This window comes from Urocampus carinirostris, chromosome 9 (genome assembly GCF_059441175.1).
Source record: "Urocampus carinirostris isolate Australia breed hairy pipefish chromosome 9, RoL_Ucar_1.0, whole genome shotgun sequence".
NCBI lineage: Eukaryota > Metazoa > Chordata > Actinopteri > Syngnathiformes > Syngnathidae > Urocampus > Urocampus carinirostris.
The window spans coordinates 23,763,453-23,781,472 of record NC_142357.1 but is presented as its reverse complement, the minus strand read 5'-3'; the positions used below and the strand labels follow the sequence as shown (position 1 = coordinate 23,781,472).

At 39.3% G+C, this 18,020-nt stretch overlaps 1 protein-coding gene and 1 pseudogene across 2 annotated transcripts in view; both read right to left on the bottom strand.

Annotated features, from left to right (window-relative positions):
- Positions 1–18,020, bottom strand: part of pigg (phosphatidylinositol glycan anchor biosynthesis class G (EMM blood group)) — a 59,209-nt gene that overhangs the window by 35,231 nt on the left and 5,958 nt on the right. Inside the window, exons 3-6 of one of the 2 annotated variants that reach the window (XM_088343304.1) lie at positions 8,248–8,454; positions 6,480–6,668; positions 3,859–3,997; positions 2,371–2,583 (exon numbers count right to left, since the gene is read on the bottom strand). In XM_088343304.1, the coding sequence (XP_088199430.1) occupies positions 2,371–2,583; positions 3,859–3,997; positions 6,480–6,668; positions 8,248–8,454 (748 nt within the window). The remainder of the gene's footprint in view (positions 1–2,370; positions 2,584–3,858; positions 3,998–6,479; positions 6,669–8,247; positions 8,455–18,020) is intronic. The other variant, XM_088343305.1, reaches the window with a different exon arrangement.
- Positions 469–608, bottom strand: LOC148359640 (U2 spliceosomal RNA; annotated as a pseudogene).

Here is an 18,020-nt window from a genome sequence, read left to right as displayed (position 1 = left end):
TGGAACGACTGCGTCCCCTTTTGGAGAGTTCCCGGACCTACCAATTCACGATGTACCATAATGAAATCTGATAACATGAAGTTTTGAATATAATTAAAAAATCAAAAACTGTGTATTGATAAAAATAATGTTCTCACCGTACGTAATTATGTCGTTTGGAGGGACATTCTCAAGTACAGAACGGCCTTCGAACAAGTTTGGCAATTTCAAACATCATCCAACACCATCTGGTTGAGCATCACTGGTCCATATAAAAGAATTGGATGAACGATAACTGTTCTCTTTCTTTGGCCTGACTCGTGTGGGGTTTTGGGGTTTTTAAGGGTTATTGATCTATCTTCGTTATTCATTATCCATTATCCGTAATCGGTCAGTTCATAATACGCTACAAAGCCAAGGAGCCGGGACTCTTACTCTCAGCCAAAAGGCTAAGCTAAGGTCCTAGCCCTAAAGCCTTGCTGCGATCATTGCGAATGCACCGTTCCCGGAGGTACTGCAATACCGGGCCGATGCGTGGAGTGGACAGAGCAAGCTCTTATTCCATCTCCAGAATGCAAAAATGAAGGTCAAGCTAAGGACCTAGCATCAAAGCCAAAAGGCCAAGCTAAGGACCTAGCATCAAAGCCTTGCTGCATCATTTACAGTAAACTACATAGATGGCAGACAATTCAAGAACCACACACCGTTTCCGAAGGTACTGTAATTCGTGTGGGCTTGCACTGCAGCCTTGGGAACAGCACATCGGCCATATGTTACGATTCTTACGGAGCACCAGACCAAGTCTCTCCACGAGGACAAATAAGGTGACAGTTTCAGATTTAACTCCAATGTTATCTGATTCTTGGGAATGAGCGTTATTTTGTACAACAGAATCCCCCCAAATCAACTTTATAGCGGAAAACTTTCTTTTTGTTCAAGTAACTTCCAGACTTTCAGCAGTCGAAAAACTCCCATAATCTCCCATAGTAAACAGCTTCTGTTTAGCCAATCAGAATGCAGAACGCAATGCACTGTGAAAATCCACAAAACAGCAACACCGTGATAAGTAAACCACAACGCAGTAAGGGATTACTGTAATCGATTTGTTTTTTAACTTCCCGAGGGGAAAAGTAAATCTCAATGAATTCATGCTCTAATATGCAGTGTTTTTCTAATCACTTGGCCAAGCAAAATAAGGTGGGTGGATGAAAAGATCCATGGCATGGAAACAAGAAATTGGATGCCAAAATAGTAACATCAAACATAAATGGCATTTGGTTGCTATAGTGATCTGCGTTTAGAGCCGCAGTCCAGTTATTATTTGAAAGTGGTTTTGAGTCTTTGCTCAGCTATGTTCTGAAACAATGGGCGGAAAACCTCAGTAAGGGGCCAGTTATTATGAAAATCAAGTTTTGTGACTAAGTTGTTGACAGATTAAACCTAAATACACGCCCTTATTCCAATTCAACCCCAATTAAAGTTTCAGGGTTTCGCACACCTTTTTCATGGCCAAATTCAAGCACATTTCAAGGATTTTTAAAGCCAATTTTCCAGTACCAAAAAAGGGGAAATAATAATGTGTTATATTGTCAATAATACTATTTTTCCATTTACTGTCTTTTAAAATTGTAATCTCTTGTAGTGTATGTCAACTGTTCATTTGTAAGAAAAAAAAGGAAAGAAAAAGATAAACAATTGAATTAATTTCCTCTTCTGCATTTTTAGCTTGGATAAACTCTTGGAGACTGGAGACTGACAAAAACAGAACACAAACACTAATTTTAATAATTGAGTTAATTATTTAAACGTCATTTTGCGTTTAATTTTTACTTGTGTATGGGAGCTTTGCTGTTAAGAGTTCATATCCACCGTAGAAAGGAACAACTGCAAAGACACCCAGATGCTATTTGTTTTAATTTAACCTTTTTCTAATTGCTTTAAACATTGCATAAGTGACTTATTTGAGGTAAAATAACAAAAAGATGGGTTTACTCAATGTTGTCTAGTTGATTAATGGTAGTCAGCAAATACAGCTCTGGGAGTGGCGGATAGCTTTGGTGATATTTAGTGGAAATGTAAAAAACTGCAAGTCATTTTTTGATGTTCATTTATCTCTTGAGCTTCTCTTAGAATTGTCTCGCGGGCCTTAAAAGATGATGTACCAGGCCACATATGGCCCGCAGGACAGGATTTTGACACGTGATTTAATGCGTGGTCTAATTGACAGCCGAAAAATATGGCAACAATTTCAAGCATTTACAGGCACTTTTTAAACATTGAAAACACAACATTATAATTCAAGCAGTTTCAGGCACCCATGCGAACCCTGAAGTTAAGAGTAAATGTGCATAGCGTGTCTATCCGAATAAAGTCACTTTATTGGTCAATTACCTTTCTCATAGTCAGGAATGCTGTCTTTGAGTAGGCAGCTCAGCTGGTGACCGTTGAGATGCAGAAAGCGCAATTGGTCTCTAAGCGACGTTTCTTCAAAAACGCTCGAAATGATGCGGCCCACGCCGTTTTGTGAGATTGGTAGCCCCAGGGAGAGGGCCAGAGTGGGAGTCAGGTCAACCTGTTCAATTTTTTGTGGTCTCTCCATTCCAGCTGACCAGCAAAAGAAGCAAACATATATTTTATTTAATCAGCATCATATGTGGAGATGTTCATCACTTATACTGAAGTAATTTTACAGCATCTACCTTCAAGTATGTTTTTTTTCTTCTAGAGGTGCAAGAATTTACGTATTTTCCTGCATATTAGGTGCACCCAAGAACCCCAAATTAGCCAGAAATTTAAATGTGCGCCTTGTAAGCTGATGCGTATTGCGTACGGAATACATTTTAAATCATATTAGTGTAACTATTCATCAGTTGATATTTATGACTGACCACAATTACTTTAAAATGGTGGTGGTAACTGGGATCAAACGCGAAAAGCGATGAAATGAGTCCTAAATCCTAACCACCAAGCCACTAGGAATATATATGTAGAAAAAGACAATAGACCTCGCTTCATTATCACATAATTTTTAGTCACGGTACCAGATGCAAATGTTAGAAAAATGCAAAAACAGAAATTAATTAAAAACTAAGTAATATAAGTAACAAACCTTGTTAAATACGTGTAGCAATGGGGGTTACCATATTACCGTATTACTTCACACAATGCCTTTTACATCATTTAGTTCAGAATCTCGTGCGTTTCGTAAAGACTTGGCAAGTCGGCGATACAAAACTTTATTTCAGTGGTCCCAAACGTTTCTTGTACCACGGATCGGTTTAATGTCTGACAATATTCTCACAGCCCGGCCAAATAATAACATCAACACTGTTGTAGCGTGACAAAAAAATAGTGTGATGATGATATAAAACCTGATTCCTTTCAGTGTATTATCTGTATCTCTAGTAGTCAAGTGAATAGTATCCAGCACCTCCCATGCCGTGATTCGATGCATGAAAAAATATAAAAATGACAAATATTTGGGGGTGCGCGCCTTGTGATCCGGTGTGCCCCATAGTGCAGAAAATACGGTAATTGATCGTGAATGGGTGTTAAGAATTCTTTGTAAGAGCTCTACAATGTTAAAATGTTTTGCTGTTATTGGAGAGGTACATAATCAATACAGCGCAGTGTGCATGATGACGTAAATGTCTGAGACAGCTACAGGCTGGTCTAAAAATACCATAAGATATCAATAAACTCATTAACAGGGCACAATTGAACATAATACAATATTTGTTCATGCAAAAAGGGATAACATCCCTTCTTTTGTAAATTTCTACTTGATTTACAGCAACATTTTTAAATTTGCACTGGAAATTCTGAAAGCATTTCAAAACTAGTATCCCCTCTCCCCCAAAAAACATAAAATCTTTTTACTTTTCCGTTTGAAGGCAGGGCTTATAAGCACCATAGGTGTATTGACTTCTGGGTCCGTGGAGCCTCCGTGGCTACCAATATCTGACATCCCGTGGTCTGACAGAAGAATCAACAGATACGGCAAAGATTCTTCAGCCTGCTACAATGATCAACAAACAAGAAAAATAAGCAAGTGCTGTGATTTAGCATTGATGCACTTTTTAAAGACATATTTCAAACATAAAGTGCCCACATTCAAGAACCCCCCCCCCATGGGCAACCAAACAAGAGATATGAAATCATCAGACACAAGTCCTAACATCCGCGTACCTAACTTCTAGGGGAACCATAATTGCTTTTAGCAATTTACTGAGGCCATAAAACTGACAACAGTTTTATGAGGTGCTTGATTATTTTGTGTAGGAGGGTGTTATTACACATTTTACAGAATTACTGTTAAACTTAACACGTGTGTTTCTGTGTGTGCTTACAACACACAAATAAAAGACATGTTGATGTAATGAGTTTTTTTGCTGTGCGTGCGTTCATCATAAACAAATGCAACTTGTCATTAACTACTCGGGTTCATTTTCTTATCAGGCCTACTTTATTTTACGAATTATTTTTATGGAAAAAAATATAGTGCCTAGTAAAGTATTGGCCCTCCCAATAACTTTTTCTCATATTGCCACATTTCAGGCTTCAAACTTAAAAAAAGACAAAAGAAAATATTTTCTTAGGATCCACAACATGAGAGACACAATCGTGAAGAGAGACCAAATTATTCCAATATTTTACATTATAATTACAACAAAAAAACAGGAGGTACAGCAAAAATATTGGACGCATGTTCTCTTAGCTCAGCCAACTGATTCCAGAAGTTCCGTGATTTTTTGGGGGTTTGGTTTGAACAATTTTATTGACACTATTAAAAGCAAATAAACAATGTGAGGTTTGAACAATTTTTATCGACACCTTTAACAACAATTAAATACATTCACAATATCATATTCTAACAATATTCTGAATGATCCAATGTTGAATTAAATGATTAACAGTGACAGAGTAGACACGTGTGTCAGTTATACTCAGTTTAAGTGCACCTGCTCTGTGATGGATTCAGAGGTCTGTGAAAGGAGGCACTATACATATGAAGAACAAAGAACACACAGGAATGGCCGGGATACATTTGCGGAAAGGTTTGAAGCAGGAATCGGACCCAAGAAAGAATTTGCAACATTTACAAATCTCCCAGAGCACTGTGCGAGCAATAATATAAAAATGGGGAGGACATAAAACCACTGCAAACCTACCAAATGGTCGTCCGTCTAATCTTTCAGCCCAAACAAGTAAAAAACTAATCAGAGAAGCAACAAAGAGGTTCATGAGTTCAATGGATGACCTGCAGGCAAACACATCTGAGGTGGGGCAATCTGTGCATAAAACAACTATATAAATCTGCCCACTATGAAGGTGTGGCAAGAAGAAAGCCCTTTCTAAAACAATATCATAAAAAATGTTATGTTTGGTGTTGCAAGAAGCCACATGGGAAGACACAAATAACATGTGGAACAAGGTGCTCCGTCAGACAAAACCTACAAGGAACTATTTGAACTGAATGCAAAGCGTTACATTAGGTTTAAGAGTCACACAGCACATAACCCTGAAAATACCATCGCCACTGTCAAACATGGTGGTGGCAGCATCATGCTCTGGGGTTGCTTTTCTTCTTTAGAGTTGATGGGAAGATGGATTGCGCCAAATACAGGGCGAATCTGGCAGAAAATCTGTGAGAGACCTGAAAATGGGGCACAGGCTCACCTTCCAACAGGACAATGACCCTAAACAGAGCATAATTTACAATGGAATGGTTTAAAACAAACTATAAAGGGGTTAGAATGGCCAATCCAAAGTCCAGACCTCATTCCTATAGAGCAGGGGTCGGCAACCTATGGCTCACGAGCCAGACATGGCTCTTTTCATGAGTACATATGGCTCGGAGATAAAATGCTGCGCGCGCAACGTTTCTCTGACGCACATAGACTCTTAAGCGCAACGCCGAGTCTGGTGCATGCATAGCCGGAGCAGAACTGACATAACAATGGGTTCAGTCCGGGATATAAAGAGCATATTCCCATTACGGTTTACAGTCAAGGTGTCACACAAACCGACCTCGTTTTGACTGTACTGACACCCTGCTACAGAGTATTTGTGAAAAATGCTATTCACAAACGATCACCATAAAAACCCTAAGGAACCAGCTGTTTTGTAAGAAAAATGGCTAATATTTCTGTTTCAACCTGTGCAAAACACAAGTCATACCCAAAAAACACTTGTGGCCGTGATCACAGCAAAAGGAGGTTGTACAAAGTATTAACTCAACGGGGCCAATATTTTTGCAATGCCTACTTTTCATTTTTTTTGTTTGTAAGCAAAATAAAAATATTGAATAAATTTGGTTTCTTTTCACAATTGTGTCTCAAATGTTGATATTTGGAAAATATTTTGAGTTTTTTTTCAATCTATAAGTTTGAAGGCCGAAGGTAATGCAATACTTTTGCAAGGGTCTGTACTTATTCTTTTTCCATCTGTCCATCAAAAGAAGGAGAAATTGCATATATTTTCAAGTGTGTGACATTCACCTTCGAAACGAGAGAGCCGTGGATCTTCTTAAGGATATCATCCATCTCCAACAGTTTGGACGGCATTTTTATGCTGTGGGGTCCAGTGTGATGCCCGATTTGGTCAAGGCCAAGGTAGTGGAGGATCAGAATGTCCCAGTCATCTCTTTTGAGCGTGACGTCCAAATGGCGGGTCACATTGTTGTCAGCCTGCAAGACACAATATGACATGACTCAAAAAAAAAAGTGGAGCATTCAGGGTTTGTCCAAAGCACTTTACCCAAAATTCAAGGACTTTTCGACCCTTGAAAACAGAACATTAAAATTCAAGCATTTAAAAAAACTTTCAAGAACCCGTATGAACCCTGGTTGATGCCAAAGACCTTGATCGAACAAATGAAGACCTTTAAAAATAGACTATATTTTTTTTAAACTTTCTATATTTTTTCCTTTATCCAAATGTTTTTGTTGTCACCTCTTTGCTTTCAAACTCTGTAGCATGTCAGATTTCTTTACATGTAAAGTCCGTTAAAAATCATTATTACCAATAGTTGGATACCATTTTTGAAAAAAAAAAAAAAATTACTCAACTCTTGGGTAGAAGTTGATATTGACACGAAATGCTGATACTATACCACTACTGGTGGAATTCGGTGCCGCCTAAGGGAAGCTGAGGTGCCTGCAGACCTGTTCTGAAAATAGCTCACCAGTGCTGGGTCATTGAGTTTTCTATTCAAATGATCTTTTTCGTGATAGGCTGATTCTATTTAACCGTCCTTCCAATAATTAATCTGGTAATAACTTAGTAATGACATTATAAGTTGTTATTTTAGAAACAGATATCAAAGTGCTTGCCGTCTGCGCGTCTTAACAATAAGTAGCTCTCAGATTGAAAAAGGTTGGAGAGCCCTGTTGTATTCTTGCGCCATAGACAGAAGATTTATTTTTAAGTAATGCAATTTATTTCTCATTTTGTTGGATTATGAAACTTGTTTTCTTGTATAAAAATAGGAGGGGGGACAATTACAAAGAAGATGTTTGGATATAACAAATGGTAAATGAGTTGATGTAAATTTTAAGCATTCCTTTCTTCTGATCTTAGTAAAAATATATAATTGAAACGCAATCCACAATCTCATAATTTCCACAATTTAACTTCCCTTAACACTCTGTAGAATATTGAAAAAACACAAAATACATAATGATGCCATTTGTTATGTGTCCAAGAACATTTGCATTGGACCGATATATCATAGACCAATATCTGTTATCACCTTTTGCCATTATCTGACCGACAAATATCAGATCAATAATTATCGTGCATCCCAATATTTACATAAAACTGATCTGTTTTGTAGAATTCTAAACAAAACTAATAGAACAATAAACATTTTTGGTGTGCTTGTTAAATTACATAAACAATAAAATAAAAGATGAAATCAATTAAAGTGGCATTTGTTATTTTTTTCCGTGTGTTCCCCTACGAAGTTACCGTAGGAATTTGAACACATCTGATCCAGGACCTGAATTATTTAAACCTTTGCAAAATAAGAGGTTCTGAAACTGTTTACCCCCCGAGTAACCCTGTTGCACGTTTCTTAAAGATTGACATTTCTCAAAGATTGCTTATTAAATATTAAATGCTCGGTGACTAAATTGCTTTAATTAAATGTCATTACTTTTAATGAATCACAGCCCATGGGTTATAAAATCCAAGTCTAAAGGCAGGGTGATACGCTTTTAGTACACATTTTTGACAAATTCATCTTATTATCAGCGATGAACGTACCTCGTAAAAGTCAGAGACGAAGGAGAATGTGCTGTCGTACTCCATGAAGTGTTTGGGGAAGAGCTGCAACCAGGTCGCATCTCCATAAAGGATCATCTTTTTCCCAGCTTTTTTGGCTTGAGAGATTATATTGTCTTCCAATAAGGCTGGGGAATTTAGATTCCTCACCCCTTCAATGAAGCTCGGGATACTTCCAGTTGTAAGAGCCTGGGGAAAGAAATGTTTATTTTAATTTCTTTACAATATCACATGTCATGGGATTATTTCATTAGATTACTGCAACTAATGGTTGGTAAAATACTTTAAAATTTGACCACTAGATGACACTGTGGTCTAATGCGAACGAAAACTAGTGCCACAAAGCAAAACGTAGCAGCAAGATGCCAGACAAATAAGATTCCGCCATACAAAACAAATACGAATTTCTCGACTTATGATTTTCAATTAAAATCATAGTTCATGTTTTTCTGCCCAATATTCAAATTCATGTCTTTTTTCTACTGAATGAAAGTTTTTTTGTACCAGTAGGAGGGACTAAATATTACACACTGTCCCTTTGAAAATTGTTGTGGGATTGATTATTTTAGGGCTGCAACAACAAATCGATAAAATCGATTAATATTGATTATTAAAAGCGTTGGCAACTAATTTCATGATTTGTTGTGTCGCGCGATTTATGAGACATTAAACACGCTAATTCAATGCATATTTTATTTTGTTGTGACATTGAGAGTTGTAGTACCAATAAGGTCCGTCAGTGGGCGCCTCAAGAGCGTTTATATAAAAAAAGTATCTTACTTTTTTTTTAATGTACTTTTTTTTTTACCGAACATTGAACCGTTAAAAACAAAATTAGCATAAAACAGTCAAACACAACAACGTTTACAATTTTCAAGGGAACAGAAATACAAATGAAAAAAAATAAATCTGAATAAATTATAAATAAATAATAATAATCAATTAAATGAAAAAGTAAAAAGAAAAATTTAATAATAATAATAATAATAATAATAATTTCCTTTGTATTGTCATTCATTGTAAGAACGAAATGTCGATACACCTGACCCGTTGTAGCGAGCCGATGCAGCCGCAGCCAACAGAGGGCGCCGCCATTTTACCAATGTTATAAGTCTTAGGTATGACTCGGCCGAGGCGCGAACCAGCGACCTCCCAGTCTCAAAGCGGGCGCCCTACCATCTAGGCTACTGAGCTGGTTAATGAGGATTAACTCAACACAAGAGGCCAATTCTGAAGCATAATCTATATTATTTTGCACATAAGGAATGTTTATCGAATTCAAAGCTTGAATGTATTTTTGTTTATTGTTAAGCCAATCAACAAACACTTGGATTTTTGTTTTGTTCGAATATTATATTGTGCTCTTTTTCCATATATCCAAACCTTCAATATTTGAATAAAGAATTGGTTGGCTGGTAGGATCCCTTAACCACTAATAGTCGTAGGGGCACCATTTCTCTGAGGTGCGTCTTAAGCTAGTACAGCCTGGTGGCGGCCATCCCTCTCAAGGCTTACATTTGTTTCGACCCGGTCCAACCAGGACCTTCACGTGTTAGGCGAATGTGCACACTGCACTATGGAATACGGTTGGGAAATGAAAAATGATTTTTTTTTTTTTTTTTTACACAAAATAGGATTTATCGAATATCAAAAAAAAATTGACCGATTCATTAATTATTAAAACAATCGTTAGTTGCAGCCTTACTTTCTTTTCTTGCATCACACTGAAAATCCCTCAATACCAAGTGTTTTTTTTACCTTTTTGCAACCCGAGGAGAAAGACACAGAAGAGCGATGGACAATAATGGGAACAGTTTTAAGGCTGTAAGGGCGAGTACAAACTCAAATTACTGATGCTGAAAGAATACTGCTGGAGAGACCCCGTGTCTAGCCTGTAGGCTGTTTTATGACTTTGTGTTAGAAAACACAACACACCGCGGGTGGTTATTGATGCATGTGGCTTCCAAGGTTCTCATAGTTAAAACAAAAAAACATGTTTTTTTCGCAATATACATGTGTTTGAAAAACAAACAGAAAAGTGACATGACATCTTTGATTTATAAACCAATTAGCGGACCATAAATGTCTCTTTCGCCAGGGTCAACTACTTTCTTAAATAAGAACTCTTTGTGTTCAAACTGCTTCTAAAAAAGTTATAATTTCATGACCAATAATAGTAATAATAATAATAATAATCTGTGGTTCTGTGCACCCCTTTGAGACTCTTTGTGATTGAGGGCTATACTAATATACTAATATAATTATTAGTCATCAAAAACATAACAGGCACAGATAAGAATGATATTACATAAGATTTCTATTGCTATTAGCAGTAAATACATGTCCCTCTCATTGCACCACCCAAACTGATCATTTAAAATAAAAGCCTATACATGGCAATAATTTCCCTAAAATTCCATTAAAGGGACAGTGGGCATTTTTTGTGCCTCCTAGTGGTACAAAAACACTTTCATTTAGTAAAAAAATATATATATTTGAATACTAAGCAAAAACAAATGAACTATCATACTGATGTTAATTTTTATTTAACAAAAATCATCGGGCAAGAAATTTGTCTGTTTCACATAGTGGAATCCCTGACTAAAAGTCACAGCCCTGTTTGTCTGGCTTCTTGCTGCTACGCTGTGCTCTGTGGCACTTGTTTTTATTGCATTTGACAATACAGTGCCATTTAGTGGTCAAATATTAAACATTGGGGCTATAAATTATCGACAGTAGTTATTTAAATATATAATCATCAAATCTTTCCATTTCTTAGGATTATTTTTTTAATTTCAAAGTATTTTAGCCTGATTATGCTATTAAAACAGAAAAACAAAAATCTTCTATGTGTAGCTGGAGATTGACCATATGCTCCTTAGTTGCAGTTTTTGGTTAGGGCCCGGTCACACAGCCGTTTGCGGCTGAATCACGGCCAGAAATTTCAGCCTGTGAGGCGGACGCTATTGGACGCTTTGAGGTCGCCATACAGACAAGATACAGCAGTGCTTAACACGCGGTTGGAAATTCACGCGCGTTTGGCAGCGCGAAAAAGTTTTGCGCTGCTCAATACTCTAGAGCACGGTACACAGCTTTTCACGGGCATATCGAGGCTGAATCACGGCCAGAAACTTCTGGCCGTGAAGCAGACGCTGTTTGGCGCTGTTGGACGCTTTGAGACCGCCATATAGACGAGATACAGCAGTGCTTTACTCGCGGTAGGAAATTCACACGCGGTTGGCCGTGCGAAAAAGTTTTGAGCTGCTCAAAACTTTGAGCACGTGTTAACCGCGGGCGGCACACGAGGTAATGACGCGGAAATGATGCGGAACGACGTGCTCTGGCCGCGGCCAGGGCGTGGTTACACATGGGTAGGACGGGAGTAGGAGTCGGATTTGGGCGCAACACCGGCTCGGGAGCTTTTATACCCGTGGTCCACACGAGAAAATGACGAGGAAATGACGCGATGAGGAAGCGGAACAGTCGCCGGCATCTGTTTTGCGGGCATAATACCGATGAACAGCGGGTTGGCCAATTTTGCGCATTTTCCATCGCGGGCAACCACGGGCAAAAAAAAAAACGCAAAATTTTACCCGCAATACAGATGCAAACGGCTGTGTGACCGGGCCCTTAGCGAAGCATGAAAATGGTAAAGGGAAGAAAAGGCCCTTTTCAAATACCAACCCCCAAAAAGATAAAAAATAGAAAAGCTTATTCGTGCGCTTCTAAGAAATTCAAGAGCTTGCATGCGCATTATGAGTGAGCTGATCGAATCTATGATCATGACTTTACGCCAGGAGATAACGGCAGAAAGAAAGAGTTTCGAATTCCTTTCAGCACCCTTAAAAATACCAAATTAACTGCCAATGGGGCAATAATTATCTTACTTATAATATCAATTAATTTAAAGTATTTCAGGCATTTCATGAAAGCTATACAAATTAAAATTAAAATATTGACCCTAACTAAGTATTACTTTGTTTATAAACCCCCACCGAAAAACGATACTTTTAATTAGCAAAATTGTCCTTAAACAAAGCAAAAATATATGCCATCTACAGATTTTATTTCTTATTTTTAAGAGAAAAAAAATAATGGACTTAAAATGAGCAACATTTCCTCACAAGTCGGCAATAATTTATCATTTTGTTTACTTTTGTTCATTTACTTCCTTAGTTAGAGTGCATGTACAATAGGGTCCTGGTTGGCTTATCGCCAGTCCAGTGTGTAGCTTGTCCAAATTCCACTATGACACACTCCAAATCATCTAGCAGCAGAAAGAAATGATAAAAAGATGACAATTTTTTTTAAAAACATCCATAAATTTAATATATGTTTGCATTCTTCAAAAAAGTGTGCTTTTGGCAAACCTTTTATTTAATCTATCTGTTAACAATGAAATGTGATAAACTGACACGGCAGTCAATCACTTCAAATAATCTGAGGCAGAGATTTAGCTTTTGCTTATTTCCCGGTTCTGTTATTTACTACAGCTGTCATTGGGACAATCTTTCTGCTGACAGGGCTAACGCAAGCACTCGGAAATAGATGGATTGCTCCATCTCCGACTATGTCTTCCAATACGATTTCAGTAGAACAGTACAGGTAGTTTTCAAGATTGTGGGAATAAAATTATACAAATGAAAACTAGCTGTGAAACAATAGCCATATTCTGGAAAAAAAGTATTATCCACACTGTAAGGTGGTCCGGATTACCAAAAAAAAAAAAAAAAAAAAAAAAAAGCTAAGTACTGTAAATATATTATTGATCACAAAACAAACAATGCAATGGTATTGAAACCTGGATTGCAGTGGGAAGAGCACTGTATCCTATGCATTACACCTCAAGGGATACAGACGACACATGAAAAGGCATTAGGTTTTATCTCATTATCACACTATTTTTAGTCATGGTACCATGTTAGTTAGAGAAAGGAGAAAACAAAGTCAAAATGAAAGATATAAATAAATGCAACAAAAAACATAAGGGGAAAAAACTTTGTAACATTGTGAATTTCATGTTGGTATTGAGTTTATAGTTACGTTATCAATAAATGATTTCAATCATGGCCGCACGTACTAAAAATGTTTGTCACTTTAATTTTTGATTAATTTGAGCTGAGAAGAGGTTAAACCAAATGTAATAATGCTCTTTATGCACTTTTAGGTATTCTCCAACGTTTTTTTCTGTGACCATGACCAAGTATAGTGTGATAATGAGATGAAATATAATGCCTTTTCATATGTCAGCCATGTCCCTAGTGGCCTGGTGATGAAGATTCTGCGCTCTAACCCTTCAAAAAATCCCCCCACCCTCACTATCGTTATCCGGGTTTGATCCCCATTGCCACCATTGTTTTACAGTTGTGGACGATGATATTTATCAACTGATCAATAATTGCCCAAGTATGGTAATTTACTTGTAAGCATTTTAAACTTGATCCGTATATAAGGCGCAGCGAATTATAAGGCGCGAGTTCAAATTTCTGACCAATTTACGTTTTCGACGTGCGCACTATAGTCTGGAAAATACGGTATAGAAATCCATGCTGTATCGTATCGCAATTTTTCATTGTGCATTGACTTTTGCATTCTGATTGGCTAAACAGTTGCCCAGCCCCTTTTCTGCTTGTTTCTGTCAGCATGTCAATGACTTTAGGGTCTGAGTTGTACAGATATGTAAAACCACTTGACGAACCTACATTATGTATGCACGTGCTTGAGGTTTTGCTTTTTTCTAGGATGAAAATGGTGAAAGTAGGAAAAGGACCGTTTCAAATACAGTCCAAATGCCAAAACAAACACCAAAAAAGATAAAAAATGAAGAGTATTCGAGCGCATCTGAGCACCATACAAGCAGTTTGACAGAGGGTGCAATAAAGAACTCAGCCAGAAGATGGCGTGAGCAAGTGGAATATTTTGAAGTTACGGACACCACCTTTAATACAGGTGTGCAACAAAGCGGAATGATTATTAAAATTATAATTTGACAGTTCAGAGGTTACTTGTGGAAAAAAACCGTTTATAAAGTACATAACTTTCGTTTGTTAAATAAATAGTTGAGCCTGTAAATTGGGTGTGTTTTTTGGTTTCAATGTATAATAGAGTATTTGATAAATAAATAAATGGATAAATATAAATAAAAAGGTTTTTACTTTGTGGGTTTTGAATACCGTAGGATCATTCCATGAAAAACAAGGGATTACAGTATCGTTGAAGATCCTTCCAGTTGCCAGATACATTATAACGCCAAAAGAATGAACTGGACTTGGTATCTTATCAACATGCTAATTACTGTCCCACTGCGAGTCTCCGCTCACCATGTGCCATTGCTCAAATGTCAAATACAGTATCAGTGGGCCACATGCTCTCCTGCTGGCACACTGGAGGGCGACTTGTACAAGTGCCAAGACATTGATGGAAAACGTCAACATTTCCACGTTCGCTGACCACTGGAAAAGCACAACCAAGCGTTTTGCCTCATTTATCACTAGGAATTATCTGCAATTTCTTTCAAGAAACTGATTTTTTTTTTTTTTTTTTTAAAGATTTCTCCTGGGAGTCCTACCTCTGATGTTTTAGTTGATTATTTCTCTCAACTTAATGCAAGGTTGTTAAAATATTGAACAATAAGTCCAATATGTCCACCCTGCTGAGGCATAGACTTGACTTAAAGACATCCTAACGACTTGCTGTCACTGCTGCAGCAGTGATTACCTGAATTTACCGTCAAAATTGAGTGGCACGGAAATATGTACTGACAGCAGTGGAAGTCAGAGACCGTTTGGCTCAAATGCTCACATTTGAATAAAGGAGTAGGGAGAAAGACCATTTCTTGTCTAAATTTTGTCAAGAAACCACCAAACTGCAGGGTCTTATATCAGTAGTTATCCTTTCTTTAGTTACATTATTTATGTTCTTCTGTCAAGTATGCATTGCCAGAGCAAAACTTTATTGGTAAAATAATAATAATTTTTAGAAAATTATTTTTGAAACCTTGGAGGGTTTTTATTGAGCTAGTCCTTAACTCATTAGAAAACAAATATACCACAAAAATATATCCAAGAGATTAGTAATGTATATTGCAAAAGTCAAGCTAAACAATTTCAGATTTATATTAAGTTAAAAAAAAATCCAGATATCGTTTTTTTTGATTGCATGATTAACTTTAAGTTTTACTTTTTTTGTATTAGAACAAATGATAAATACTATTTTATGATTAATTTTAACACGAAAATGAGGAAATATTGAACACACGAATTTGGAAGATGTTGTTCTTAAAGGGTGGGTTGTGTAGTTTGAGGTGTCTTTAAAAAGTGTAACATTAAATATTATCTTTTTGGAGTATGTGTTAATGATGCCCAACTGAGTTAAAATAGCCTTTATTTTATTTTTTTACAATGCGACCATTTGCTTTTATCTTACTTTTACCCTCTGTGTTCTGGCCGCAAAGTGCATTACGCTGGTAGAAAGGAGACGGGGGATTGGAGGGAAGAGAGTGATTACACGTGCATGCTGGTGGTTTTCTATTGTTCTACGATAAAAATTGTGAAATTAAGAAAAGGACTTTTTCAAATAGATTCCAAATTCCGACCGAAACCCAGAAAAAGATGAAAAAGGAACAGTTTATTCGAGCGCATCTTAGAATTTTACATACTAGCGTGCACAACAAAAGGAGCTGCAAAAGTTACTTCAGCCAGTAGATGGCATCTTACTTACTTACTTATTGCTCCAGCGAAGGTCGGGGGGTCCCGTCCCTGTGCGTTGAGCCGACCAGATGAACCAGGTTTTTCCAATGCTGGCGGTCTTGTGCCAGCTGTTCTGCATCCTCTACGGCAACTCCGTGTTGTTGGAGGTCGCCCGCAACGACGTCGAGCCATCGAGTGCGGGGTTTCCCTCGTGGTCGTCTCCAGCCTGCGGCCTTTGGGTCAAACTGGAGAATGGCTCGTGTCGGATGGTCTGGTGGTAGACGAAGGACATGGCCAAACCAGCGGGTGCGGCGTTGTGCGACCAAGGAAGATGCTTGGGGCTGGCACGTGCGGGCTCTGAGCTCTTTATTGGAGACTCGCTGGGGCCACCTGATGTTCTCGATGGTTCTGAGAGCCCTGCTATCAAAACCATCGATTCTTGTGGCCAGGGTGTCGTTCAGGGGCCATGTTTCTGAGCCATAAAGCAGGATAGGGAGTACGGCGAGGTTGTAAATGCGGAGCTTCGTCTTGCGTGAGATGGTCTGGTGCCGCCAGAGTGGTTTCCAGAGAGACTGCAGAGCAGATGCTGCCAGGGCTCTTCTGCGGAGAATCTCTGGTTTTAGGTCCCCATTGTCTGTCACCATGGACCCCAGATATACAAAGCTCTTGACAGGCTCTACGATGTCGCTACCAATTTGGATGGGAGGTGGATCTGGTCCATCACCGACATACATGAACTTGGTTTTCGTCCAACTCACTTGCAGGCCAAGCCGCGCTGCCTCTTCGCTGTAAATGCCCAGAGCGTCTCTCAGCTGGCTGTAGGAAGTGCTGAGAATGATGGTGTCGTCAGCATACTCCAGGTCAGTCAGGTGGTAGTTGCCGAAAGACACTCCGGGGATGCGCTCACTAACCCTGAACATCAGATGGTCGATGATGCAATTAAAAAGGTCGGGAGCAGCCACACAGCCTTGGCGAACGCCGCTGGAGATAGCAAACCAGTCGGAGTCAATGCCGTTGATACGGACACAGCTCTCTGTGTTGCTGTAGAGCAGCTTGAACAGGGCTATGATCTTGGGTGGTGCTCTGAGAGCTTGGAGGATGTTCCACAGTGAAGAGTGGCAGACGGTGTCAAAGGCGGCCTTCAGATCAATGAATCCGATATATAGATGGCGATCTTTACGGAATTCACGGGTCTTTTCTATCAGCAAACGGACGGCAGAGATGTGGTCCGTTGTGGAGCGGTTGGGCATAAAGCCAGCCTGCTGGGGACGGCGGCAGCTTCTGATTGCTGGAAGGGCACGGCTGAGCAAGATCCTGGTAAAGACCTTGCCCGGGATGGAGAGTAAGGTTATGCCTCTGTGGTTTCCACAGACAAGCCTGTCGCCCTTGCATTTCCAGAAGGGCAAGATGACTCCTCTGGTCCAGTCGGTGGGCAGCTGCTCCGATTCCCACACCTGGTTGAATAGGCGGGTTAGCCACTCCACCATGCCATCACCGCCGGCCTTGAGCATCTCGCCGGTAATGGCACAGATGCCGGGGGCTTTCTTGGTGTTCAACTTCTTCAGAGCAGCTCTCACTTCCTCGGGTGTTACGGGGTCTGTGCAGCAGGTGTCGTTAGGAGGTGCTGTGCTCGCAGCCCGTAGGAGGGTGGGATCAGCCGGGATGGTGCTGTGCTGCAAGAGGAGGCTAAAGTGCTCCTTCCAGCGCTCGAGGCAGTTGGCTTCTGTCATGATGAGGTTGCCGTCTGAGTCCTTTACCAGGGCTGTCTTTATGTGTGGGCCGCTACGGGCTTGGCGTAGTAGACTGAATACGCGGCTCATGTTGTTGTTGTTGGCCGCGGACTCAAGCTGTTGGGCTTCTGCCTGCCAAAACCTCTCCCTATCTTCAGCAATGGCCACATTGCGCAGGCGATTCAGTCTCCGATACTCTGTGAGGTCGCCTCGGAGTCGGGCCTCACGCCGCTGGTCTATGATGTTTAGTGTCCTCTCTGATATCCAGGGCTTTCTCGGGGAGGATCGCGGGCGTCCGAGGACATTGTGAGCAGACTGGAGGACACTTTCCTTGAAG